Here is a 27,773-nt window from a genome sequence, read left to right on the forward strand (position 1 = left end):
TTTCTTGGCCAATCTATGGCTTTTTTCAGGGTCTTTTTGGGTGGTGGGGAGGAGGATTCTTTCTTTTTAGATTAGATTTTTTTACCCAGGCTTCTTCGAAACTACTAAAATGTCCGATATGTCATAACTTCCGGTTCCTCTTTGAACCTTTTTCCCTCTTCCAAGTTCATGAGTTTCTATTCTGGTTAACCCTTTATTACCATATTACTGGTTTTATTGTGATGGATAAGATTATTAATTTTGTTTCATGGAATACAAATGGTTTAAATCATCTGATTAAACAGAAAAAAAATTTTCAAGGTATTCGGCAGAATGAATGCCCATATTATTTTTGCACAAGAAACTCATGTGAGGAAAGAGGATAATCAGCATTTTTTCAGGTTTTGGAAGGATCAACAATACCATTCAAATTCCCAGGCTAAAGTGGGAGGCGTTTCTATTTTTATAGATTCGTCTATTTCATTTGTTCATTACAAAACAATTTTGGATTCGAATGGTAGATTTTTGGTAATCACTGGCCTACTCAGTAATAAAAAAATGGTTATGGTTAATGTTTATGCTCCAAATATTGATTATCCTGAATTTTTTAAACACTTATTCACATCCCTCGCCCACTTTAAATGACTATGTTGATAATGGGAGGAGATTTTAATTGCTTTTTAAATCCTTCAATGGATAGATTTAAGTCTAATCAAGCACTTCTGAATAAATCCGCTACCTTTATTAATTCCTTTATGCTTGATTTTGGAATTTCAGAAATATGGAGGTTTCTACATCTAAAGGAAAAAAAGTTTTCATTCTTTTCTCATGTTTATCATAGTTAATTTAGAATTGACTACTTTTTTATTGACTCTCATCTAATTCCCTCTGTTACTGACTGTAATTATGATTCTATTATCATCTCTCACCGTGCGCCCCTGAAACTCTCTATTAAACCTATGGGTACGCCTTCTAGTTTTGGACAATGGCGATTCAATTCTGTATTACTACATGACTCAGACTTTGTGAATTTCATTAAGGAACAGATTGATTTTCTCTTTCAACAAACTCTACAGATGAAATTTTCAGTGGGGTTTTATGGGATACTTTAAAAACATACATCCATGGACAGATTATCTCATATTCTGCTGGACTGAAAAGATGAATTAATAAAGAGATTTGTATGTTGGTTGATAAGATTAAAGCAATTGACAAGATATACTCTATTGCTCCTAGTCAGAAGCTTTATTAAAAAAAAGGATCGAACTTCAAATGGAGCATAGTTTACTTCTAAAATCCTCGATTGAAAATAAATTAATTAGGTCTATATACATTAGGTTTACATACATGGTGATAAATCTGGTAAACTATTGACTAATCAATTGAAATCTGCTTCAGTTAAACATCAGATTATTAAAATTTGTAAATGAGATGGAAGTATGACGGTTGATCATGATGAGATAAACAAATCTTTTCAAGAATTTTATACCTCCTTATATCAATCAGTATCTCCTGATGACCCCACTATAATACATGAATTCTTAAGGAAATTGAATGTTCTGTAATTATCATCTAATGAACATTTAGTATTAGATGCTCCTATTATGGAACAAGAAATAAAAGATGCTATTTCTTCGACGAATTTAGGTAAAGCACCTAGCCCAGATGGTTATTCAGTAGAATTTTTTTAATCCTTCTCTACTATACTTTCTCCCTGGCTATGTAAAATTTTTAAGGATGCATTATTTATAGGTAAATTACCACAATCTCTTTATGGTGCCTCTATTTCCTTAATTCTTAAAAAAGATAAATATCCCACTGAATACACATCATATAGGCCTATATCCTTATTGAATGTAGATTCTAAGATCTTTTCAAAAATAGTGGCAACTAGATTGGAGAATGTCTGGCCTCGAATTATTTCAGTTGATCAGACTGGATTTATTAAAAACAGCTATTCATCCTTTAATATAAGGAGATTAATGAATATTGTTCATACTCCCTCATCTAGAACTCTGGAATGTGTCATCTCATTGGATGCTGAAAAAGTGTTCGATAGAGTTGAATAGCCATACTTATTTAGTACGCTTGAGAAATTTATATTTATATTAAAAATCTATATTTGGCATTTCCTGCGGACGTGTGATACACTTAATGAAGGTTTAAATAAATCATTTCGATAAATTAAATGAAAAAGTTTAATTTTTTTAAGATAAAAAGAATTATGAAACTGGAACCAAATTTGTAATGACTGCTTAATCACAGGATATAAATTTAAACTAGTAATTTTGGTCATTTGTACAGGCAGAGAAGCTCCTAATAATGATGTTAAGTGAAACTGTTTCAAGCATTTAATTCCAAATCAGCCCAAGGTGGTTGTTCATCTCTATCAGCCCAATATAACCAAAAACACATATAACGTATATTAACAGCCCAATAATACATTCTTAAATTAGGCAAAGTAAGACCTCCATCTTTTTTTAATTTTTGTAAATGATATTTAACAATTCTTGGTCTTTTATTATTCCAAACAAAAGATGAAATAATGGAGTTAACCTGATCGAAGAACTTCTCAGTTAAAAAAAAAGGGATATTTTGAAATACATATAAAAATTTTGGTACAATCATCATTTTAACTGCATGAATTCAGCTGACTAACAAAAGTGTAAGTGGATTCCATCTACAAAATAATTGCCTCATAAAATCCACTAAAGGAACAAAATTAGCTTCATAAAGATCTTTATAATTTTTAGTGATAATAATACCTAAATATTTAAATAAGTCCATAACTCTAAAAGGAATGTCATCATATATTGAAGCAGAATCATTTAGGGGAAACAATTCACTTTTATGAAGGTTCAGTTTATATCCCTAAATCTTTCCAAAATCATTTAGTAGTTTCAATAAACTAGGAATGGATTCTTTATATATTCTTTAGTTATATAAACTAAAAGATCGTCAGCATAAAGGGAGATCTTATAATCAGTCCCATTTATAAAAAAATCCATGAATATCTTTAGCTTCACAAAGTGCAATAGCCAAGGGTTCCAGCACCAAATTAAATAACAAAGGACTTAACAGACATCCTTGAGTGATCCTACTTTTCTTCTTTGGAGGAATAAAGAGGTTTATTCCTTCATGGGTTTGTTCCAAGATGGCCGACTGATGTCTTTTGAGAAATTAGTGACTAAACACTCTCTCTCATATTCACATTTCCTGCAATATCTTCAGGTCAGACACTTCTTACAAAAATACTTAAGTAATTTTCCATATATACTAGATTCTGAACTGTTAGATATTCTTTTTAAAATGAATCCTTTAGTGAAGGGTTTTATTGGGAAATTTTTAAATTTATCGTTACAGCAGTACAATTACCCTTCACTTAAGATTAAGCAAGATTGGGAGAGAGAGCTTAACATGACTTTAATAACAGAAGATTGGTTGTGGATTTTGAAGTTGGTCAATTCTTCTTCGACTCTTTAATCACTCTTTAATTCAATTTAAAATTGTACATCATTACTATTTGACAAAGGAAAGACTGTCTAAAATGTTTGCCAATGTTGATAGTCAGTGTGACAGATGTAAGACCGAGACAGCCACATTGACACATATGTTTTGGTTGTGTTCTGTATTGAAACATTTTTGCAAGTCTATTTTCTCTACAATTTCTAAAGCTTTAAAAATTAATTTACAACCTAATAAATTAACAGTTTTATTTGGTATAATCCCTCAATATATTCATGGTATTTCTTCGTCAGACCAACATGTAATTGCATTTGTTACATTATTGGCCAGAAGGGCTATTTTGTTGAGTGGGCAAGATACTTCTGCTCCTACTTTGATACAATGGTTTTCCCAGGTGATGTTAGGTCTTAGTTCGGAGAAAATCAGAAGTCGAACTTTCGATCCACGATTCAATTTTGAGAAAAAGTGGGTTAATTCGCTCGCTACTGTCATCTGATTTGAGTTAATTAATATGGTTTCCTTCAAATTTTTCTTTGTGGATTTCAGTTGGCAGATTGATGGTTTTTTTTAATGGAAGCTTATATGACATATAGCTCTGGGGTTGTGTGTCTATTTTTTTTAAGTTAGCACGGGTTCTTTTTTTCCTTTTTCTTTCAAAAAATATTCTTTACACTTTACTTTTTTATTATTATTGATATATTGCTTAGCTTTGTTATCAGTTATTTGCTAATTTAATTCCTTATTGCGCACAATGACATATTCAGATTCAGTTTATTGTCATTTAGAAACCACAAGTGCAATGCAGTTAAAAAATGAGACAACTTTCCTCTAGAATGATATCACAAAAGCATATGACAAAACAGACTACACAAGAAAATCCACTTAACATTTGGCAATCCCCAATCCAGAGTCCTGGAGAGGCTGCTGCGTATTAATATTGTGCTACCATCTTAGCGTGTTCCCCGGAAAGGAGCTCCAAATCCACCAAACAAACAAGGCCAAAAACTAAAGCTACAAGACCTGCACAATACCACATAGTTACAACATATAGTTACAACAGTGCAAACAATAGCATAATTGATATAAAACAGACCATGGGCACAGTAAAAATAGTCCAAAGATGTTAAAGGACTGTAAGTTCAAAAGAAATCACCATGAGTTTCCACGAGTCCCCAGGGTCCCGACAGACTTGCCATTCCACGTCGGCGGCAGAAGGGAATACCCCCGCTATGGACTTCCACGGCGCCGCCGGACCCAGCCTCGCAGATGCAGCACACACCGACAGCGACCTGACTGCAGCAGACTCCGAGTCTGTCGAACCTCCGAGCCAACAACCAAGCCCTCCGGCACAGCTTCTCCGAGCACCATCCTCTGCCGAGCCTATTAAGACGGCCCCGCCAATGGCCATCAGCAACGCGACCCCGAGGACTAGGGGCCTGTTCTTCCCAGCAGAGTCCTGGGCCTCACAGCAGCAGCAGCAATGAAGAAGGTCTTCCTGGAGATTTCCCGATGTTCCTCCGTGCTCCCACGTCCATTTTCAATCGATTATGATTGCGCACGGCACCCCGCTTCACAAATAGCAGATAATCAGCTCCGGAGTGGCCGCTGCAAGTGCGTCGCGCCGCCGTCTTGGATCTAAGCTTATTGACAATGCAACACAAGTGAATCTGCAGATTCTGGAAATAAATAAAAAACACAAAATTCTGGCAGAACTCAGCAGGCCAGACAGCATCTATGGGAGGAGGTGGTGATGACGTTTCGGGCCGAAACCCTCCATCAGGAGGGAAGTAACATGGGATGGTCGAGGGGGGATAAGAAGTGGGGGGGGAGGGATGAAGTAGAGAGCTGGGAAGTGATAGGCTGGAGGGAAATGGGCTGGGGGAAGGTGGAGAATTATGGGAAATAAAAGAGAAAGAAAGGTAGGGCTGGGGGGAGATTATAGTGAGGGGGCAAAAAGAGAGAAAAAGAGAACCAGACTAAAATTATACATATAGGGATGGGGTAAGGGAGGGTATCAACGGAGGTCTGTGAGTTGAATGTTCATGCTGGCAGGTAGGACACTACATTCTCTACAGTTTTGCACATTGATTTACAACCTCACCCTATTACTGCAATTTTTGGCTTACCAATGATTGATCTGCCCGCTGGAGATCGGCGGATGATTGCATTTGCTACTTTAATGGCTAGAAGATTTATTTTATTGAATTGGAAAGAGATGAATCCTCCAATTACATCCCAATGGTTTTCTCAAACCATATCCTGTTTAAATTTAGAAAAAATTAGAAGTGGTACCTTTGATCCCTTGGGTAAATTTGAAGAAACATGGAGGCCTTTTATTCAATACTTTCACAGAATGTAATTTGACCTTTTCCCATTCCTTTATATCATTCATTAATTTGAGTAGAGGAACGGAATTGACGACCCTAATGATTTTTTTTGATGTAATAGAATAGCCCAGCTTTGTTAGTTTAATTTTAGTCATGTTTAGTTTAGTTTATTTTGTTTTTTATTTTTCAATTTGGGGTTTTTCTTTCCATCTTTTTATTTTTTTTTTAACTTGTTTATATCAAGGGTTTGGGAGGTCTATTATATTGGTGTTACCTATAGTTTTTACTCTGTGTTAATTCCCAACAATGTAATCCCTTTGTACAATTATGACTGTTATGTATCTGTTTTTGAAAAATTCAATAAAAGATTGAAAAAGAAAAAGGAAGTTCCATTTCCCTGATGCTATGGGCATTCGATACATTGGAGGTCAGTTGCTTTACAGTGTGGGGTTAAGGGAGCTCTTTATAACTGCATGGATCTAGAGGCATTGGTGATGAGGTCCAACAACTTGAAATAGTTCTGAGAACGTAACTGGGATTCTGTCTGATGATGCTAGAGGGTTATTCCACAAGACACTTGTCAATCAGAGTGATAAGGCTTTTGATGCTGATGGGCACCACCCAGGTGTACAGTTCATCTTTCATGGACTTGGAGAGGGTGTGATGCTAATGACCCATCAGTGCTTCTGCATTCTAACCACACTCCAACACGAGGGTCCTGAATTCCTTGGTGCAATCCAGAGGAGAGTGTGAGTCTTGACATCGGCAAAGTATCTGCTCTGCTGCTTCTGTTCCATTTCCCAGATGGTCACAAACCCAACACATCTCAGTTGTGAAGTCCTCAGATTTCATGCAGGTGATAGTTTCATCATTCCAGATAGCAGTGACAAAGGACAGAGCACGCCCAGTCAAGAGAAAGATGAGGAAGGCAAGCTTGGGCTCTGGAACTTGAAATGTAAGACAGGAAGTTGCAGCATCCAGTTAGGAATCTATCGAAGCGTTTAGGAACCACATCTGAGGCTCAGATGGAGGAGGTTGACTGGAGCAGAGATGCTACACCAAGGGCGAGAGTTCGGATGAGAGTTGCAGACAGATAGCCAATGGCTTCCTGCTCTTTCTTTGGATCATGTGCTTGTGTCAGTGGATGAGTTCATTTAGGTGAGCATACTCTGCTGGGTCAATCGATGGGTCACTCAGGAAATGTAGAAGAGACTTGTCCCAAAAGCGGAGCCATGGAGATGACTTAGCAGTGAATGATAACCACAAAGTAATGAGCCACAAGGGGCCACAAAACATTAACTGAACACAACAGAAACTAGATAAACTCCAGGCAGGGAGAATGAAACCTAGGACTACTGGTTGAGGCCAGCTGGTTTGATAAGTGAACAAGGACTGTGGATGAGAACTGGGGTTAAATAGGCTGCAGGTGATGTGTCTGGGATGAGCAGCAGCTGATTCTATTATCTGGGTGGAGACTGGGGGGATGCCTACGTGTGCAGGTTTGGGAGATGTCAGCGGGAGACCCCACTGCTATCCGAGGCAGCACATTCCAGGCACTCAGCATTCTCTGTGTGGAGTAAATAAGTATTTGCCCCACACATTTCCTTTGTACTTCCCCACTCCCCTCATCTAAAATATAGTTTGCCCCTGAGGATAAAGATACCCGAGCTATACTCTGTCTATGCCTGTCAGAATTTATAGATTTCTTTCAGGTCTGTCGTGGTTCTTGTGATCCGATGTACTGTAAGTACTTTCATTTTGAAATTAAAAATTAAAACTAAGAAGTCTGGAGCACCATTGGTGCCTGAGACACAAACTGTGGGCAGACACTAGGAGGCGCCCGAGTCCCCCTAACTGTTGGTGATGGAGGTGTTGGTGCGCAGGCAAACAAGGAAGTTGTTTTAAATTCCAGTTTTTAGGAATGATGAGATTGCAGGCAGGCATTTATACACTCTCTGAATCTGTCAGGCAGTTTATAGGCCTCCTTCTGTGTGCTTCAGACCTACCATACCAGTGTCGGTGCGAGCAGCGGAGCGGGAGTAAGGAGTGCTCGTGATCGACATACGACTGGAGATCGGAGGATCAGCCGTTGTAGGTAGGCCGAGACCCTCGGACCTACCTGGAAAATACCTGAGGAGGAAGGTAAAGCTGCGGAAGCGCGGGTGACGTCAGCGGTGAGCGCGGGCTTTAAAAAGCGACCCACTTTCAGGAGCGGTCAGCGTCGGTGCGGGCAGCGGAGTGCACAGGAGCAGAGTGCTGGGCTTTGGCAGGAAGCCTGCTTTTCATTTATTCTGGCTAATCTGGGATCAGGTAATGGGGGAGACGGTTAGAGCAGTGGTGTGCTCCGTATGCAGTATGTGGGAGGTCAGGGTCAACACAGCTGTCCCTGATGACTACACCTGCAATAGGTGCATCCAGCTGCAGCTCCTATCAGACCAAGTTAGGGAATTGGAGCAGGAGCTGGATGAACTACGGATCATTCGGGAGGCAGAGGCAGAGATAGATAAGAGTTATCGGGAGGCAGTCACACTGAAAAGACAGGAGGTAGGCAAATGGGTGACAGTCAAGAGAGGCAGGGGGAGCAGACAGAGAGAGAAGAGCACCCCTGTGGCCGTTCCCATCAAAAATAAGTATACCGTTTTGGATACTGTTGGTGGGGATGACCTACCAGGAACAAGCTGCAGTGGTCCTGTCTCTGGCACTGAGGTTGGACCCACGATTAGGAAGGGGAGGAGGGAAGAGAAGAGAGCGGTAGTGATAGGGGATTCTATAGTCAGGGGGGCTGATAGGAGATTTTGTGGGGAAGATCGGGAGTCTCGGATGGTATGTAGCTTCCCTGGTGCCGGGGTCCGAGACATCTCAGATCGGGTGCAGGTTATTCTCGAGAGGGAGGGCAAGAATCCAGATGTTGTGGTCCATGTAGGGACCAATGACGTGGGTAGGATGAGTGAGGGGGTCCTGCGTAGGGAGTTCAGGGAGTTAGGTGCGAAGCTGAAGAGCAGAACCACCAGGGTAACAATCTCAGGATTGCTACCTGTGCCACGTGCGAGTGAGTCAAGGAACAGGAGGATTATAAAGATTAATACGTGGCTGAGAGGATGGTACAGGAGGGAGGGCTTCAGGTTTGTAGATAATTGGGCCTTGTTCCAGGGAAGGTGGGATCTGTTCCGAAGGGACGGTTTACACCTGAACTGGAGCGGTACTAACATTCTTGCAGGGAAGTTTGCTAGAGCTTCTTGGGGGGGGTTTAAACTAAATTTGCAGGGGGCGGGGATCCAGAATGTGAGAGAGGATAGCGAGAGGATGAATAAAGGACAGGTGGGGACTACACGGTTCCGGAATATTAAGTGTGTAGTAGAGGAAGGTGGGGCAGAACAAGTGAGAAGGAGGACTCGTGTTCAGAGGGATGGTCTGACGGAACATTGAGTTCAATGTGTTGCAAGAATAAGTAAATGTAGGAAGGACAACAAAATTCTAGGGGCGTATAGCCCGATGGGAGTTCGGGGAGCTGGGTTAAGCACAATAGGCAGCGATTCAAACAGAGAGAGGAGAAATGGGTTAAAAATTCTATATCTGAATGCACGAAGTGTCAGAAATAAGGCAGATGAGCTTGAAGCCCAGGTGCGAATGGGTAACTATGATGTTGTTGGGATAACGGAGACATGGCTGCAGGGAGATCTGACCTGGGAAATGAATGTACAAGGGTATACGTGCTATCATAGGGACAGAAATGTGGGCAGAGGGGGTGGGGTGGCCCTGTTGGTGAGGAATGAGATTCAGTCCTTTGCAAGGGGGGACATAGGGTCAGGAGAAGTAGAGTCTGTGTGGATAGAACTGAGGAACAGTAAGGGCAAAAGGACCCAAATGGGTGTTGTCTACAGGCCACCAAACAGTAGCATGGATATTGGGTGCAAGTTGAATAGGGAGTTAACACTGGCATGTGGCAAAGTTAATGTTGCAATAGTTATGGGGGATTTCAACATGCAGGTGAACTGGGAGAATCAGGTTGGTGCTGGACCACAGGATAGGGAGTTTGTAGAGTACCTACGGGATGCATTCTTGGAAAAGCTTGTACAAGAGTCGACCAGGGACAAGACTATTCTGGATTTAGTGTTATGAAATGAACAGGATTTGATAAGCGATCTCGCAGTAAAGGAGCCATTAGGAGGTAGTGATCACAATATGATAAGCTTTTATCTGCAATTTGAGAAGGATAAGGGCAGCTTGGAGGTGTCAGTGTTGCAGTTGAACAGGGGAAACTATGGAGCCATGAGGGAGGAGCTGGCCAAAGTTGACTGGACGGATAGCCTAGGAGAAAAGACAGTGGAACAGCAATGGCAGGTATTCTTGGGAATAATGCACAAGGTGCAAAATCAGTTCATCCCCCAGAGAAGGAAGGATTCAAAGGGGGGAAAGGGGCCTCAGTGGTTGACAAAGGAAGTCAGAGACTGCATAGCATTAAAAAAAAAGAAATATGACAGAGCTAAGGTGAGTGGGAGGACAGATGATTGGGAAGTTTTTAAGGAACAACAGAACTTAACTAAAAAGACAATACGGGGAGAAAAAATGAGGTACGAACGCAAGCTAGCCAGGAATATAAAGGAAGATAGCAAAAGCTTTTTTAGGTATGTGAAGAGAAGGAAGATAGTTAAGAACAATGTTGGGCCCTTGAAGAATGAATTGGGTGAAATTGTTATGGGAAACAGAGAAATGGCAGAAGAATTTAATGAGTACTTTAGATCTGTTTTCACTAAGGAAGACACAAGCAATCTCCCAGATGTATGGATGGGCCAAGGACATAGGGTAACAGAGGAAATGAAACAGATTGACATTCGGAAGGAAACAGTGATGAGAAGACTGATGGGACTGAAGGCTGACAAATCCCCAGGTCCAGATGGTCTGCACCCTAGGGTATTAAAGGAGGTGGCTCTGGAAATTGCGGATGCATTGGTAATCATTTTCCATTGTTCCTTAGATTCAGGATCAGTTCCTGAGGATTGGAGAATGGCTAATGTTATCCCACTTTTTAAGAAAGGAGGGAGGGAGAAAACAGAGAACCATCGACCTGTCAGCCTGACATCGGTGGTGGGAAAGATGCTAGAGTCCATTATTAAGGATGAAATAGTGGCATATCTAGATAGCAGTGATGGGATTGGGCCGAGCCAGCATGGATTTACCAAGGGCAAATCATGCTTGACTACTCTGTTGGAGATTTTCGAGGATGTAACCAAGAAGTTGGACGGGGGAGATCCAGTGGATGTGGTGTACCTCGATTTTCAGGTGGCATTTGATAAGGTCCCACATAGAAGATTGGTGGGTAAAATCAAAGCTCAGGGCATTGGGGGGAAGACAATGACATGGATAGAAAACTGGTTGGCAGATAGAAAGCAAAGGGTAGCGGTGAATGGGTGTTTCTCGGAATCGCAGGTGGTGACTAGTGGGGTGCCACAGGGCTCGGTATTGGGACCACAGCTGTTTACCATTTACGTTAACGATTTGGATAAAGGCATAGAAAATAACATCAGCAAATTTGCTGATGATACTAAGCTGGGTGGCAGTGTGACATGTGATGAGGATGTTAGGAGAATTCAGGGTGACTTGGATAGGCTGAGTGAGTGGGCAGATACTTGGCAGATGGCGTTTAATGTGAATAAGTGTGAGGTTATCCACTTTGGGAGTACGAATAGGAAGGCAGATTATTATCTGAACGGAGTAGAGTTGGGTAAGGGAGTAATACAAAGAGATCTCGGAGTCCTTGTTCATCAGTCACTGAAGGTGAATGAGCAAGTGCAGCAGGCAGTGAAGAAGGCTAATGGAATGTTGGCCTTTATTACAAAGGGAATTGAGTACAAGAGCAAGGAAATCCTCTTGCATTTGTACAGAGCCATGGTGAGACCACACCTGGAGTATTGTGTACAGGTTTGGTCTCCAGGGTTAAGGAAGGACATCCTGGCTGTAGAGGAAGTGCAGCGTAGATTCACGAGGTTAATTCCTGGGATGTCTGGACTGTCTTATGCAGAGAGGTTAGAGAGACTGCGCTTGTACACGCTGGAATTAAGGAGATTGAGAGGGGATCTGATTGAAACATATAAGATTATTAAGGGATTGGACAAGATAGAGGCAGGAAATATGTTCCAGATGCTCGGAGAGTCCAGTACCAGAGGGCATGGTTTGAGAATAAGGGGTAGGTCATTTAGGACAGAGTTAAGGAAAAACTTCTTCTCCCAGAGAGTTGTGGGGGTCTGGAATGCACTTCCTCGGAAGGTAGTGGAGGCCAATTCTCTGGATGCTTTCAAGAAGGAGCTAGATAGGTATCTTATGGATAGGGGAATCAAGGGATATGGGGACATGGCAGGAACCGGGTATTGATAAGGAATTGATCAGCCATGATCTCAAAATGGCGGTGCAGGCTCGAAGGGCCAAATGGTCTACTTCTGCACCTATTGTCTATTGTTTTCCTGATTTTGAGTTGCTTGTCAGGTCACTGATGGCAAGAGTGGTCAGATCCACCAGGTAAGTGGTTTCACAGCTCTGTTCTAGCCCAAGGTGTGTGGGCTGGTGTTCTCCAAATCCTACCAGGAACCGGATAACCCTCCTCCCAATTCCATGTCCTGTCCCGGCCACTTCTTCAGCTTCTGCGATCAGCAGGGTGAAGTGTCTTTAAATCTGATCAGCTGGGCTTCAAACGTGTGGAAAAGATCACTTCACACATAAAAGCTTGAGGAACAAGTTTTGTGTAGTATGGGAGGGAGAGAGACTGGGTTACATTCCCCTTGTATCTGTGTTCCTGGTAGGTTCCCCAGGGTGACCCCATGTGCTGTGGTGAGAGGCTGAGTGGTTTGTGCACAGTGGAGGCTCAGAAAATTAGGGAAAAGAAGAAACGGAAGTTGTTCACCATCCAACATGAGTGTGTCTGATCCACCTCAGTCTCCTGTTCCCAGCTTCTCCCATCTTCTTCAATCTAAACTAATTAGACAGGGGGTGGGAATGGAGGGATAGTGTTAAGGAAGGGGAAAACAGAAATAAATTGAACATAGCATGCAACAGAGATTATAAAAAGAACAAGCAGGAGATGAGGTGTAATCACAGTCAGTGGCGTGAGTTACAGAGTAATAGAGGTATGGTGCAGTTAAAACAGAGAGCAACAAATACTGAAATGAAACTGTTATACCTGAATGCACACAGAATAAGGAATAAAATGGATGGTCTTGAAATTCAGCTACAGATTGGCAAATATGATATTGTGATAATCTCTGAAACTTGGCTAAAGGATGGCTGCCATTTTGAGCTGAACATCCAAAGATAAGAGAGCTTATGGTTAAGGAACCCTTAGGGAACAGTGATCACAGTATAATTGAGTTAACATTAAAATTTGAAAGGGAAAAATTAAATCCGATATATTGTTATTTCAGTGAAATACAGGAAATTACAATGGCATGAGAGGGGAATTGACCAAAGTTGACTGGAAAGGGACATTTGCAGGAAGGACAGTAGAGCAGCAATGGCTGGAGTGTCTGTGAAAAATGAGGGAAGTGCAAGACAGATATATTCCAAATAAGAAGTTTTCAAAGAGAAGAAGGACACAACCTTGGCTGAAAAGTGAAGTCAGAGCCAAAGTAAAGAGAGGACATAGAAGGAAGCAATAGCTAGTGGGAAGATAAAGGATTGGGAAACTTTTAAAAACTTGCAGAAGGAAACTAAGAAAGTCATTAGGAAGGAAATGATGAATTATGAAATGAAGCTTGTGACTTCTATCAAAGAATATACTAATAGCTTTTTTAAGTATATAAACGCTAGAAGTATATAAAGTGAAAATTATGACTGAGAGGTGCTCAGGAAGCTTAATGGTCTGAGGATGAATAAATCTACTGGATCTGATGGAATGCATCTTTGGGTTCTGAAGGAAGAAGCTGGAGAGATTGCGGAGGCATTAACAATGATCTTTCAAGAATCGATAGATTCGGCATTGTACCGGATGACTGGAAAATCGCAAAGGTTACTCTGTTATTTAAGAAGGGTGGGAGGCAGCAGAAAGGGAACTATAGACTTTATTAGCATGACTCAGTGGTTAGGAAGTTATTGGAATCGATAGTTAGGGATGAGAATATGGAGTTCCTGGAGGCACATGATAAGATAGGCCAAAGAGAGCATGGTTTCCTGAAAGGAAAATCCTGCCTGACAAACCTACTGTAATTCTTTGATGAAATTACAAGCAGGGTAGACAAATGAGATGCAGTAGACATGGTGTACTTGGATTCTCAGAAGGCATTTGACAAGGTGCCACACATGAGGCTGCTTAGCAATTTAAGAGCCCATGGAATTACAGGGAAGTTATTAGCATGGGTGGAGCATTGGCTGATCAGCAGAAAGAAGAAAGTGGGAATAAAGGGATCCATTCTGGCTGGCTGCCAGTGGAGTTCCACAGGGGTCAGTTTTGGGACCACTGCTTTTTACGATGTATGTCAATGATTCGGACTACGGTATTAATGGATTTGTGATTAAATTTACCGATTATACAAAGATAAGTGGAGGAGCAGGTAGTGTTGATGAAACAGAGAGCCTGCAGAGAAACTGAGAGAGTTTAGCGGAATGGGTAAATAAGTGGCAAATGAAATACAGTGTTGGAAAGTGTATGGTCATACACTTTAGTGGAAGAAATAAACGGGGGACTATTATTTAGATGGGGGGAGATTTCAAAATGCAGAGATGCAAAGGAACTTGAGAGTCCTTGTGCAAGATACCTGGAAGTTCAATCTCCAGGTTGAGTCAGTTGTGAAGAAGGTGAATACACTGTTGATAATCATTTCTAGAGGTATAGAATCTAAGAGTAAGGATGAGATGTTGAGACTCTTTAAGGCACTTGTGAGACCACACTTGGAGTATTGTGTGCAGTTTTGGGTTCCATATTTTAGAACAGATATACAGTACTGACATTGGAGAGGGTTCAGAGAAGCGTCACAAGAATGATGCCAGGAATGAAAGGGTTACTGTATGAGGAATGTCTGGCTACTCTTGGGCTGTATTCCTGTTCAGGAGAATGATGGGGGATCTCATACAAACATTCCGAATGTTAAAAAGCCTGAACAAATTAGATATGGCAAAGTTATTTCCCATGATAGGGACAAGAGGGCCTGAATTCAGGATTGAAGGGCATTCATTTAAAACTGAGATAAAGAGAAATTACTTTAGCCAGAATGGAGTAAATCTGTGGAATTTGTTGCTACCAGTGGCTGTGGAGGCCAAGTCATCGGGTGTATTTAAGGCAGAGATAGATAATTTCTTGATTAGCCAGGGCATCATAGGGTGTGGGGTGAAGGCAGGGGAGTGGGGATGACTGGAAGAATTGGATCAGCCCATGATTGAATCGTGGTGGTGAGACTCGATGAGCAGAACAACCCACTTCTACTCCTATATCTTATCTCTCTGGCATTGTGAAATGTATCCAACACAAACTCAACCACATTTAAAGGCTTGGCCTCCACTGCCTTCAAGTAGCGAATCCTACAGATTCACCAGACTCTGACTGAAGAAGTTTCTCCTGAATAGCAGGGCCTCTGAATAGTGAAGCTGATTCTGAACAGTCAACCTTCAAAATTATTGGCCTGAAAATAATTTGTCGGGCCATGTTTGAACTTTACAGGTTTCTACGAGATCTCCTCTGACCCCTAAGCTCTGTAAATATGGCCTGCATTGACCAAACAGTGCTTCTTATGTCAGTCCTGCCATCCCAGGGAATCACTTGGTACACTGTGTCACTGACCAACCCTTTGCATTCTCAGTCATTTATTTTACATTGCAGTTTCTCTGGATTTATTCCTGTTGAGGTATCCTGCTGTCTTTGCCATGTACTGTACAAAAGGGAACCCAAACAGGACTCAGAAGAACATATAATCAGGAGGGTACCATCTGGCCCATTGATCCTCTTCTGCCAATCAATAAGATGATGGCTGATCTGGCCATGGACTCATCTCCACCTACCTGCCTTTTTCTCATAACCTTTAATTCCACTACTGTGCAAAAATCTATCCAACCTTATTTTAAATATATTTACTGAGGTGGCATCTACTGCTTCATTGGGCAGAGAATTCCACAGATTCACCACTATCTCGGAAAAGCAGTCCCCCTCATCTCTGTCCTAAATCTACTCCCTCGAATTTTGAGACTATGTCCTCTAGTTCTAATCTCACCTACCAGTGGAAACAATTTTCCTGTCTCTATCTTATCTATCCCTTTCATAAATTTATGTTTCTATAAGATCTCCTCTCATTCTTCTGAATTCCAGCAAGTACAATCCCAGCTGACTCAATCTCTCCTGATAGTCTAAGCCCCTCATCTCTGGAATCATTTTGGTGAGCCTTCTCTACACTGCCTCCAAAGCCAGTATATCCTTCCTCAAGTAAGGAGACCAGAACTGCACGCAGTACTCCAGGTGCAGCCTCACCGGTACCCTGTACAGTTGCAGCATAACCTCCCTGCTCTTAAATTCAATCCCTCTAGCGATGAAGGCCAACACTCCATTTGCTTGCTGCACCTGCAAACCAACCTTTTGTGATTCATGCACAAGCACTCCCAAGTCCTTTTGCACAGCAGCATGCTGCAAATTTTTACCATTAAGGTAATGTTTTTTTTTTCCTTTTTCCTTCCAAAGCGGATGATCTCTCATTTACCAACATTGTACTCCATCTTCCAGACTCTTGCCCACTCACTTAACCTATCTATATCACTCTGAAGACTCTCTGTATCCTCTGCACAATTTGATTTTCCACTCAATTTAGTGTCATCAGCAAACTTAGATACAGTACACTCAGTCCCCTCTTCCAGAACGTTAATGTATTTAATGAAGAGTTGCAGGGCTAGCAATGATCCTTGTGGTTCACCAATCAGCACTGATTGCCAACCAGAGAAACACCCACATATCACAACTCTCTGCGTTCTGTTAGTTAACCAATTCTCTCTCCATACTAATACATCACCCCCAACTCTATACATCCTTACCTTATGGATAAGACTTTTATGTGGCACCTTATCAAAAGCCTCTAGAAATCCAAATAAATATTGTCCATCAGTTTCCCTCTATCTACTGCACTCATTATATCCTCAAAGAACTCCAGTAAGTTTGTCAAACAGGACCTGACTTTGCTGAATCCATGATGATCTGCCTGAAGGATGTATTTCTTCTTTAATGATAGCTTCAAGCATTTTCCCAACCACAGATGGTAAATTAACTGCCCTATTGTTACCTGCCGTTTGTCTACATCCTTTTCTAACAGTGGCCTGGCATTCACCATCTTCCAATCTGCTGGTTCCTGCCTAGAGTCCAGAGAATTCTAGTAGCCTCTACTATAACTCTTGTCATTTAGTTCAGTACCTTGGTTGCGTTCCATCAGGACCAGGGAACTTGTCTATCTTTAGGCACACAAGTATGTTCAGCACCAGCTCTTTAGTGATAGCTATTTTATCGAGGTCCTCACCTCCATCACATCCTTATCATCTCTCTTTTGCATGTTAGAGATGCACTCTATGAAGACCAACACAAAATGGTCATTCAAAGTCTCTGTCATTTCCTCATTACCCAATATCAATTCCCCCTTCTTGTCCTCCAAAGGAGCTATGTTCACTTCAGCCAGCCTTTTCCACTTTATATAATTATACAAAATTTTACTATCTGTATTTATAATTTTTTCTAGTCTACTTTCATCATCAAGCTTGCTTTTCTTCATTGCTCACTGCGTGGTTCTTAGTTGCTTTTTGAAAATGTCCCAATCTCCCAGTTTCCCTCTGCTCTTGTTGACTTTGTGTGTACAAGCTTCTAGTTTGGTGCCTTCTTTTATTTCCTTAGTTATCCAAGGCTGGCTCTCTCCACCCTTACTGTTCTTGCTTTTAACTGGAATATACTGTTGTTGAGTACCGTGAAAAACCTCTTTGAAAGTCTTTCATTGTTCATCAACCAGTCCCTATATACCTCCACCCCCCTCCACCAGGAAGATCTCAAAGGTGTGGCATGGGCACCCGTATGGGTCCCAGCTATGCCTGCCTTTTGTTGGCTTTGTGGAACAGTCCATGTTCCAGGCCTATACTGGTATCCATCCCCCACTTTTCCTTCGCTACATCGACGACTGCATTGGCACTGCTTCCTGCACGCATGCTGAGCTCATTGACTTCACTAACTTTGCCTCCAACTTTCAGCCTGCCCTCAAATTTAGCTGGTCCATTTCTGATACCTCCCTCCCCTTCCTTGATCTCTCTGTCTCTATCTCTGGAGACAGCTTATCTACTGATGTCTGCTATAAGACCATGGACTCTCACAGCTATCTGGACTATTCATCTTCCCACCCTGTTACTTGTAAAAATGCCATCCCCTTCTCTCAATTCCACTATCTCTGCTGCATCTGCTCTCAGAATGAGTCTTTTCATTCCAGGATGAAGGAGATGTCTTCCTTTTTTAATAAAAGGGGCTTCCCTTCTTCCACCATCAACTCTGCCCTCAAACACATCTCTCCCATTTCATGCACATCTGCTCTCACCCCATCCTCCCGCCACCCCACTAGAGATAGGGTTCCTCTTGACCTCACCTACCACCCCACCAGCCTCCATGTCCAACATATAATTCTCCGTAACTTCTGCCATCTCCAATGGGATCGCACTACCAAGCACATCTTTCCCTCCCCCCTACTTTCTGATTTCCACAGGGATCATTCCCTACGCGACTCCTTTGTCCACTCGTCCCCCCCAACCCTTCCCACCGATCTCCCTCCTGGCACTTATCCTTGTAAGCAGAACAAGTGCTACACCTGCCCTTACACTTCCTCCCTCACCACCATTCAGGGCCCCAGACAGTCCTTCCAGGTAAGGCGATAATTCACCTGTGAGTCTGCTGGTGTGGTATACTGCGTCCGGTACTCCCCGTGTGGCCTTTTATATATTGGTGAGACCCGACGTAGACTGGAAGACAGTTTCACTGAACACCTACACTCTGTCTGCCAGAGAAAGCAGGATCTCCCAGTGGCCACACATTTTAATTCCACGTCCCACTCCCATTCTGATATGTCTATCCATGGCCGCCTCTACTGTCAAGATGAAGCCACACTCAGTTTGGAGGAACAACACCTTATATACCGGCTGGGTAGCCTCCAACCTGATGGCATGAACATTGACTTCTCTAACTTCCGTTAATGCCCCTCCTCCCCTTCTTACCCCATCCCTGATATATTTAGGTTTTTTTTGTTTTATCCCCCTCCCTTTTTTTTCTTTCTCTCTCTGCTCATCACTCTGCCTGTTCTCCATCTCCCTCTGGTGCTCCCCTCCCCCTTTCTTTCTCCCTAGGCCTCCCGTCCCATGATCCTTTCCCTTCTCCAGCTCTGTATCCCTTTTGCCAATCAACTTTCCAGCTCTTAGCTTCATCCCACCCCCTCCTGTCTTCTCCTATCATTTCAGGTCTTCCCCTCCCCCTCCCTCTTGACTCTTACTATCTCTTTTTTCTGTTAGTCCTGACAAAGGGTCTTGACCCAATACGTGGACTGTACTTCTCCCTATAGATGCTGCCTGGCCTGCTGCGTTCCACCAGCATTTTGTGTGTGTTCCTTGAATTAACAGCATCTGCAGATTTTTGGCTGTTTGCATTCTATTGGTGGAGGGGTCAGAATGAGAATCAGGTTTAATATCATGGGCATATGTTGTGAAATTTGTGATTGTGCAGTAGCAGTACATTGCAATACATAACAATTAAAACTGTATGTGACGTTATGTATATTTAAAAAGTTAGGTGAAATAACAGTGGGAAACTATAAATAAAATGCAGTAGTGAGGTTAGTTCATGGGTTCAATGTCCAATCAGGATCTGAATGGCAGAGGGGAAGAAACTCTTCCTGAATCGCTGAACCAGGGGAAGTAAGTTTAAGGGACTGAGAAAAGGAACAAAGTGTTTTTCACACAGTCAGTGTTATTGACATAGAGGGATGATGCCAAGTAGATTGCTCTTTCAAGATGCCACAGAAACATTGTCAAATACCTCAAATATTTGCTGACCACCCTGCCAGTTGAGCACTTGGTTACTCAGTGAGGCTGCGTAAAATACTCAGGACTGCAAAACATAGAAACCTGCAGCACTTTACAGGCCCTTTGGCTGACAATGTTGTACCGACCATTACGATGTCGGAAACTGGGAGCAGCTGGCTGTGAAGCTAGTTCTGGAGGAGTGGAGGCATTGGCTGGAGGGAGCAAAGGAGCCATTCTTGGTATGAACTGATCACAAGAATCTGGAATATATCCGTATGGCCAATCGTCTGAACTCCCGTCAAACTCATTGGTCCCTGTTTTTCTCAAGATTCAATTTTACACTGCCCTTCCGCCCAGGTTCCAAGAATGGAAAATCTGATGCCCTCTCCCGAAGATTTCCCTCATCTGAGACCCCTGAGGTAATTGATTCTGCAGTAACACTTAATGGACGCCTCCAGAATTGACCCAAGTAGTGTCGGTGGAGTGGACGGAAGGACAATTCGACAAACTAGAGATGCTGTCACTTTACTGCAAGTTATCTTGACACCTAAACACCTCAGCCTTCAGCAGCAACCCATCTCTCTTCAAATAAACAAATAGAAATTCAAAAACTCTTTGTGTATAAAGTTTTCCCGGGCTTCCAGCCAGGTGCTGGTACAGGAAGCCCAAGAAGAGTTTATTTGTCATGTACACTGGGAAAGCAGAAGATCCTTTTTCTCTTTGTGTATTTAGTCATTGTCGAAGTGAACCCTGGCAATGGGATTCATATCCATCCTGCACCTTTGCCAGCAATCACCAACACCCTACAGTGGTTGGTTGTCCGTTGTGTCCAATAACAACAGAAAACCTGTGGAGGAGAATTCTTAACGTGGAAAAGCTGTTGCACTGGGGCAGTTCTGCTTTCTTGACCTCTGAAGTGCGTGTCCAGTGGTACAAGTGGTCATTACAAACTGGGGGCTTCCTTGGTTGCAATAGATGACCATGTCTTATCTGTGCTCTGTTACCTGCTTCACTCTCCATGAAGCCTTGCAGCATTTCCTTCCTAGCCATTGGATCTCATCCATCCAGTCCACCAGAGGTGACTTCACATACTTGGATAGGCATGTCCCTATCTCTCCGGGATACAAAGCCCACCGGCTACCCTGTCCTGGTTTAGCCCACCCATAGAAACAGTGTACCGGGGTGTGGCCACTGTCGCATGCAGGCAACTATTTGATGAGAGCTGAGTGTCTGCTGGCATCCAAAGGTGAGTGTGCTGCTCCAGAATAGTCACGACAAGCCCTCTCACCAGAGGTGCTATCCCTGAACACCCCACACACCCACAAACACCCTAAACACCACTCTTAAATGGAACAGGAGCATCTGTTTGATGGGCAACATGAGGTCAGGATATTCATTGCAATTCCTTCTCTGACGAGATCTACAGAAACTCACCGTGTAACTCACTTCAGAATCCTGGCCCTTCCTCATTCCTGCCCTTCACTATAAGATTGCTGTTGCCACCTGTGGCTCAGCAGGTAGTGTACTACTTCACAGTTCCACCTACCCAGGCTCAGCCCTGTCCTGCAGTGCTGTCTGTGTGGAATCCGCACGATCTTCCAGTGACTGCAGGAGTTTCTGCAGGATACTCCCATTTGTTCCCACATCCCAAAGAAGAGTACGTCGGTAGGTTAACTCGTCACTGGAAATTGCCCTACGGGAGCCGAGTGAGAAAGGAATCTGGGTGGAGTTGGTAGGTATGTATGGGAGGCACGACACACTGAAATAACTGGGGAAATAGGATTAATGGGCTTTCTCAAAGAGCTGGCAAATACAGAATGGGCCAAGTGGCCTCCTTCCATGTAGTGAGAAAATACAGTTTATGACATATCCTGGGGTCCATATTTGTAACCCAAAACCCTGCAGAAATGTTATTATATACATTTTATTTAAGTTGCGGAAAGAAGCTGCCATACACAAAATGAAATAAATTGCAATGTTTACACATTCTCTCCATTGGAATCGCAGTCACAAGGATCAAACTCATTCCCTTTACAAACCACCAGATCAGACTCAGTTCCACTCTGAGTAACATTCTAATGTTTATGTATATGTCAATCAGTCTTAACACCAAAAGAAATTTTCCTCCAGTCACAGCAAAGTGGGTCACGGCAATGACGTCCATTCACAGTCACTCATTACCAGGCAATGTGGCACAGCAAGAAACAACAGTGTGTTAGTGGCCAAATCAGAGGTGTTGTTTGAGCAATGAATATTGGTCAGAATCCAGAGATACCTGTCCTCTTCTGTGAGAGTATGGTGGGCTCCTTTATTCTGACCTGGAGGGGCTGCTTGGGCCTCAGTTTCCCCTTTTCATCCACAACAGCTGCAACCCACCCCATCCCCCATCCCTGGACACTGAGGGACTGGGCCCTGTGTAACAGCCTCTCATACACCTCATCCATGTAATGTGCCAGGGGGAATGTGACTGGTGTTGGTCCATTCATTGTGAGAGATGGTGTTGTTTTGCTGGTACCATGAATAGAGATACAACATATCCTGATTGTATTCACAGCACAGGTTATGTATGAATTCTATATACAAAGTACAATGTTTAGGTGAAAACTCTCAATTAGCTGGCACCTCAAATCAGCACTCTCTGGTAACTATTACTGCACTGGAAATTCCCGGGCAGCAGTGAGCAAGTCCCAGGAATACTGGGACAGGAGTCTGAGTCCTAGGGTAATGGGGCAGCCATGAAGTTATCTTGGGGTAATTGGGTGGGAGTGAGAATTATTGGAGTAGCAGGGTCCTGTGGCTTCTTTGAAAAGGCACAGGAGTAACATCTGAGCTATAATCCATGCAACGCTGAGGAACGGTCTAGTCTGACATCGAGGCAGAAATGAGGGAGGGTCCAGTCACCCACTGCTATTATATACCTCCTGATCTTTCATCTTTCCTACTGAGTAAAGTTGAGTTACCCTTTCTGCCACTCACCAGAGTGGGGGTGTCAAACTCTGTTCTACCATCCAATTTGTATCACATTGTCCTGTTTAATTTTTCCGAGTTGCCAATGGAAGGGTTGATGATGAAACCGTGAAAGACCATTGCATAAATGTTAGTCGCCAAAGATGAATTGTATTACCCAACATACATCGGTTCTTCAGCAAAGCACATCACCAAATGTCCAAACAAGGCAGGAGAAAGGTACCACATCTAAAGGTACCTCACCTGAATCAACTGTTATTCTGCACATTTTCAGTTCTGAACTCTATTGGTTGGCCTGAAGCAGGTTATGAAAAGAATTAAATCTTAATATTACAGCACATTGTATGTGGAATGGTTACGATAAATAAACATAGACATCATTACAACATAGAATTAGATACAAAATGACCATGTAAAATCTCAATGCCCTGTATAAATATATGCAACTGTCACTAGGAAGTCATTCATAATAAAACATGAAAAAATATATTTAAGACATATTTCTTGTGAAGTTGATCAAATAAGACAGGATATATCATTGTGAAATAAGGTAACTGCTATGCTGTAGCATAATCTAATGTTAATTTTGCAGAACATTGGTGCAACTGTCTGATTCCACTGTCTTCGTGGTGGAAAGCTCAAAGAGGGGATGGGTGAGGACAAACCCCAATGGCGTTGGCCTGTTTGTGAATGACAAAGAATTCAACCTATCAGGAAATGATACAAAACTTAAATCAGGTATTCCAACAAACAAGGGAACATTTGGGAATTACAGTAGTATGTGATTTTGGTCATAACATGTAACAAACTAAACACTGCAATCATTGCTTTTAGCCATAAATGATTGTTTAAGTGTAAAATTGGAAGTGGCATTTGAAACCCAATTCAGTATTACTTACTATCTGGTCACTTCTAAATCAGTTATACCTTTCAAACATATTGAGCAATTTGATTCCTCAGACTTTGACTACTGTCTAAACTTACACACCAAATGGCATTGACTTTGATAGTCCCATTGTAGCTCAGCAATTGGATACCTGAATAACTTTTTAGTTCAATCAATTTTAATTAACCTTTTTATCCCTCAAGTGTAAAATATAAGTCACCCATACAAAGAGAATTCAAAGATATTAGTTCTGATTTTTTAGGGCAAATTGAAATAACAAATTCTGCTCTTAATTAAAGTATATAATCAGCAGGGTCTTTTCCAGCAAATCCAGTTTCATTTCCATGCCTTCTTTACTTATCTGATGTATAATTTGTAGTTTGCTCTTTGGATGGTAGTTTTACAGTGCAGTACCACAAGAATATAAAAAACCCTGCAAAAGATTCAAGAAGAAAATGGCATTGAGATTGTAAACATTATTTAGTAATTGTCTGCAGCTACAATTAGATAATATATTTGTTTTGGAATGGATAAAAATATGAGACATATCAAATATACCCTCTGGGTATCCTACAAGGGTTCCCAACCTGATGTCCATAGAGTCCACAGTTAATGGTAAGGCTCCATGGCATAAAAAGATTGGGAACCCCTGCTAATGTATAATAAAAATGTTGCAATTAATTCCCATCATTATTCAAATAAATAATTGAAAAAAATAAGTTAATAAAATTGCACAAGCGCTAGAAGATTTGTTACCAATGTATAGCCACTAACTTATATTTATCACAACATACCTGGTAAATCTCTCACTAACCTTGCAGGGAGTTTAAGATGCAAAACAGGTACGTTTGAACCACGTACATTGGTCCATGTGAAAAAAATGGCAAAGCCCACGTGATGCCCAGCAAATAACTGAGGCCAAGGACCGTCCACAGATCCTTCCACACAGATCTTGACACAGAACTGAATCCTTTTCTCATCTGAGCTAGCTTGACACAGACGGTGATTAGCATTATCAGGTTCCAAAGCCATATCATGCCGAAAAAACCACAGTTTGTAACATAATGGACCATATTATTTCTTATCCAGCACCTGTGTGAAAATATATAAACAGTGAAGTATTCAATATGCTGATTTGGTTTGGAATTAATTTTCTATTGTATCCAGTGTTCTGATCCACTGCCTAACCAGCTCCAACACTCTGGACAAATGTTTTAACACCACGAGGTCTCTGAACACAGAACACAGACCAGCACAGAAACAGACCCTTTGTTCCACAATGCCTGTTCCACAATCCCAATGTCAAATTAGATTAATCCCATCTCACTGCATGTGGAATATATCCCTCTACTCCTTGCCTGATCACGTGCCTGTCTAAATGTCTCCAAAATTTTATCTACTTCCATCACCTCCCATGGCAGTAAGTTCCAAGTGCCTTCTACACCCTGTGTCTAAAGTCTTACCTGGTTAATATGCATTAAATTTTATGCCACCCCACCCCTCACCCCATACACACACCCACCATAAATCTATGCCCTCTAGTTTTAAACATTTCTGCCCCAAGAAAAATGTTCTGATATTTATCCTGTTTATATTTTGCATACTTTTATTTCATCCTATCAGGTTGCCTCTCAGCCTCTGATGCTCCAGAGAAAATAATCTAAGTTTGTCCAACCTTCTCCTTGTATCTAATACTCTGTAATCCACGAAACAGCCTGATGAACTTGTTTGCACCCTCCCCAAAGTCTCCTCATCCTTCCTGTAATGCAGCAACCAGAACCGCCTATCATTCTCCAAATGAGGCCCAATCTTCTGCGACATGACTTCCCAATATTTTTTTAAGCTCCATGCCCTGACCAGTCATTGCAAAGTGACATCTAGTCCAAAAATGCACCTCTTTACAAGTAAGGCTTTAACTTAATCCTTTGCAGATCCACCATTTGTGATAGGGGGTAGGGAGAGAAGAAAATTTGTTCATTGCAGTGAGTTAATGAAAAATTGATAAAGAACCTCCTGAGATAACATGCTACATGTTGTTTCATGTTTAAGTCACTGCAACCATTCATCTTTGTTGATGGAAAGGAAATGGCAAAAATTGTACGATGTTTCTACAGCTAATACTGAGTTACTAACGTATAACTTGTTGCTATTTCACACAGCTCTTTAATTGTAACAACTCCATTATTTCTCTGCCCATCCTGCTCTCCCCAGTACCTTTTCCCAACAGACATTGATGCTTTACTGGCCTACTGGTCACCCTCCAGTGTCTCTCCATGATAAAAAGTGCCAGTGGAATGTTTGATTGTTGGGTACAACATAGCTAATCTGAACCTGTTTCCTGACAGATTTCACAGGGTGGTAACGTGGCCACCATCTAATGCCCAATGTCAGCTGACTCAGAACCTCAGAGTGCTCTTGCCTGTATGACTCTACCTACACACATCTAGTTCAGCTGAAATTCTCGTCACAGACTGAGCAATGGAGATAAATATCAACATTATTGCTGTTGGCATGGTTAACCAGACCTACATGGAAACAGAGCTGTTATTGTCCTGCACTTTGATTTGAAACTGTCCATAATTGTCCTTGTCCACTGCAATGCACAAAGACACCACCACAGCAGGGATGCCTGTCAATAGAAGAAAATGACATGTATTCATCACATAATCAATGTTTATCACAGATAAATATAGAATCATAGAAAAGTACAGCACAGAAACAGGACCTTTGGCCCATCTAGGCTGTTCTGAACCATTTAAATTGCCTAATCCCATCAACCTGCACCTGGACCATAGCCTTCCATACCCCTCCACACTCCTCTCATCCAAACTTCTCTTAAACATTGAAATCAAGCTTGCATTCATCACTTTCACTGGCAGCTCGTTCCACACTCTCATGACCTTCTGAGTGAAGAAGTTTCCCCTCATGTTCCCTTAAACATTTTAACTTTCACCCTTAACACATGACTTCTAGTTGTAGTCTCACTCAACCTCAGTGGAAAAAGCCTACTTGCATTTACCCTATCTATACCCCTCAACATTTTGTATGCCTCTATCAAATCTCCCCGCAATCTTCTACTTTTCAAGGAATAAAGTCCTAACCTATTCAATCTTTCCTTATAACTCAAATCCTCCAAATATCCCTGCGGCACACCCCTAGTTGCAGACCTCCAGTCAGAGAGGCAACCATCTACTACCACTCTCTGGCTTCTGCCACAAAGCCAATTCCTCTTGCAATTCTTATACTCCATAAGTACTTCATTTGTTCTTACCTGCCTATACCTGCTATGTACTTCTTTTTCTTAACCAGGGCCTCAATTTTTCTTGAAATCAAAGGTCCCGACACCTGTTATATTTACCTTTTATTTTAACAGGCAAATACAAGATTTGTACTCTAAAAAATTTCACTTTTGAAGGCCTCCCATTTACCAATTACACCTTTGCCAGAAAGCAGCCTATCCCAATCCACACTGGCCAGATCATTGCTGATACCATCAAAACTGGTCTTTCACCAATTTAGAATCTTAACCCACGGACCAGATCTATCTTTTTCCATCTTTAGTTTGAAATTAATGCTCCCCTACACAAACTTCTGTCACCTGTTCTATCTCATTCCCTAATAGGAGATCAAATATCGCACACTCTCTCATTGGGACTTCTATGTACCGATTAAGGAAACTGTTCTGAACACAATTGACAACTTTATCCCATCTAATCTTTTTACAGTATGGGAGTCCCATTCAATATGTGGAACATTAAAATCACCTACTGTTACAATCTTATGTTTCGTGCGACAGTCTGCAACCTCTCTACAAACTTGTTGTTCTAAATCCCGCAGTGTGTTGTGTAGTCTATAATATAGCCCCTTTAATGTGGTTATATCTTTTTATACCTCAGTTTCACCCATGACGCATCACTAGATGAGTTCTCCAGTCTGTCCTGACTGAGCACTGCTGGGACATTTTCCCTGACTAGTAACACCACCTTTAATCCCTCCCGTCCTGTTGTGTCTAAAACAACAGAAATCTGGAATATTGGGTTTCCATCCTACCTCTCCTGCAACCAATTCTCATTAATGGCTATAACATCATAATTCCATGTGTTGATCCATGTCCTGAGCTCATCTGCCTTTCCTACAGTACTTCTTGCATTGAA

At 41.9% G+C, this 27,773-nt stretch overlaps 1 protein-coding gene and 1 long non-coding RNA gene across 2 annotated transcripts in view; one reads left to right on the forward strand and one right to left on the reverse strand.

The window, feature by feature from the left end:
- Positions 1 to 7,643: 7,643 nt before the first annotated feature.
- On the forward strand, positions 7,644 to 27,698 carry LOC140740543 (uncharacterized). Its single transcript, XR_012101875.1, has 3 exons — positions 7,644 to 7,913; positions 23,326 to 23,471; positions 25,965 to 27,698. It is a non-coding gene; the product is annotated as an uncharacterized lncRNA (long non-coding RNA).
- Positions 22,199 to 27,773, reverse strand: part of LOC140740542 (adhesion G-protein coupled receptor G1-like) — a 43,894-nt gene continuing 38,319 nt past the window's right edge. Inside the window, exons 8-10 of the mRNA XM_073069794.1 lie at positions 26,149 to 26,248; positions 24,434 to 24,711; positions 22,199 to 24,052 (exon numbers count right to left, since the gene is read on the reverse strand). Of these exons, the coding sequence (XP_072925895.1) occupies positions 23,973 to 24,052; positions 24,434 to 24,711; positions 26,149 to 26,248 (458 nt within the window). The 3' untranslated portion in view covers positions 22,199 to 23,972. The remainder of the gene's footprint in view (positions 24,053 to 24,433; positions 24,712 to 26,148; positions 26,249 to 27,773) is intronic.

This window comes from Hemitrygon akajei, chromosome 17, assembly GCF_048418815.1.
Source record: "Hemitrygon akajei chromosome 17, sHemAka1.3, whole genome shotgun sequence".
In the NCBI taxonomy this organism is placed as follows: domain Eukaryota; kingdom Metazoa; phylum Chordata; class Chondrichthyes; order Myliobatiformes; family Dasyatidae; genus Hemitrygon; species Hemitrygon akajei.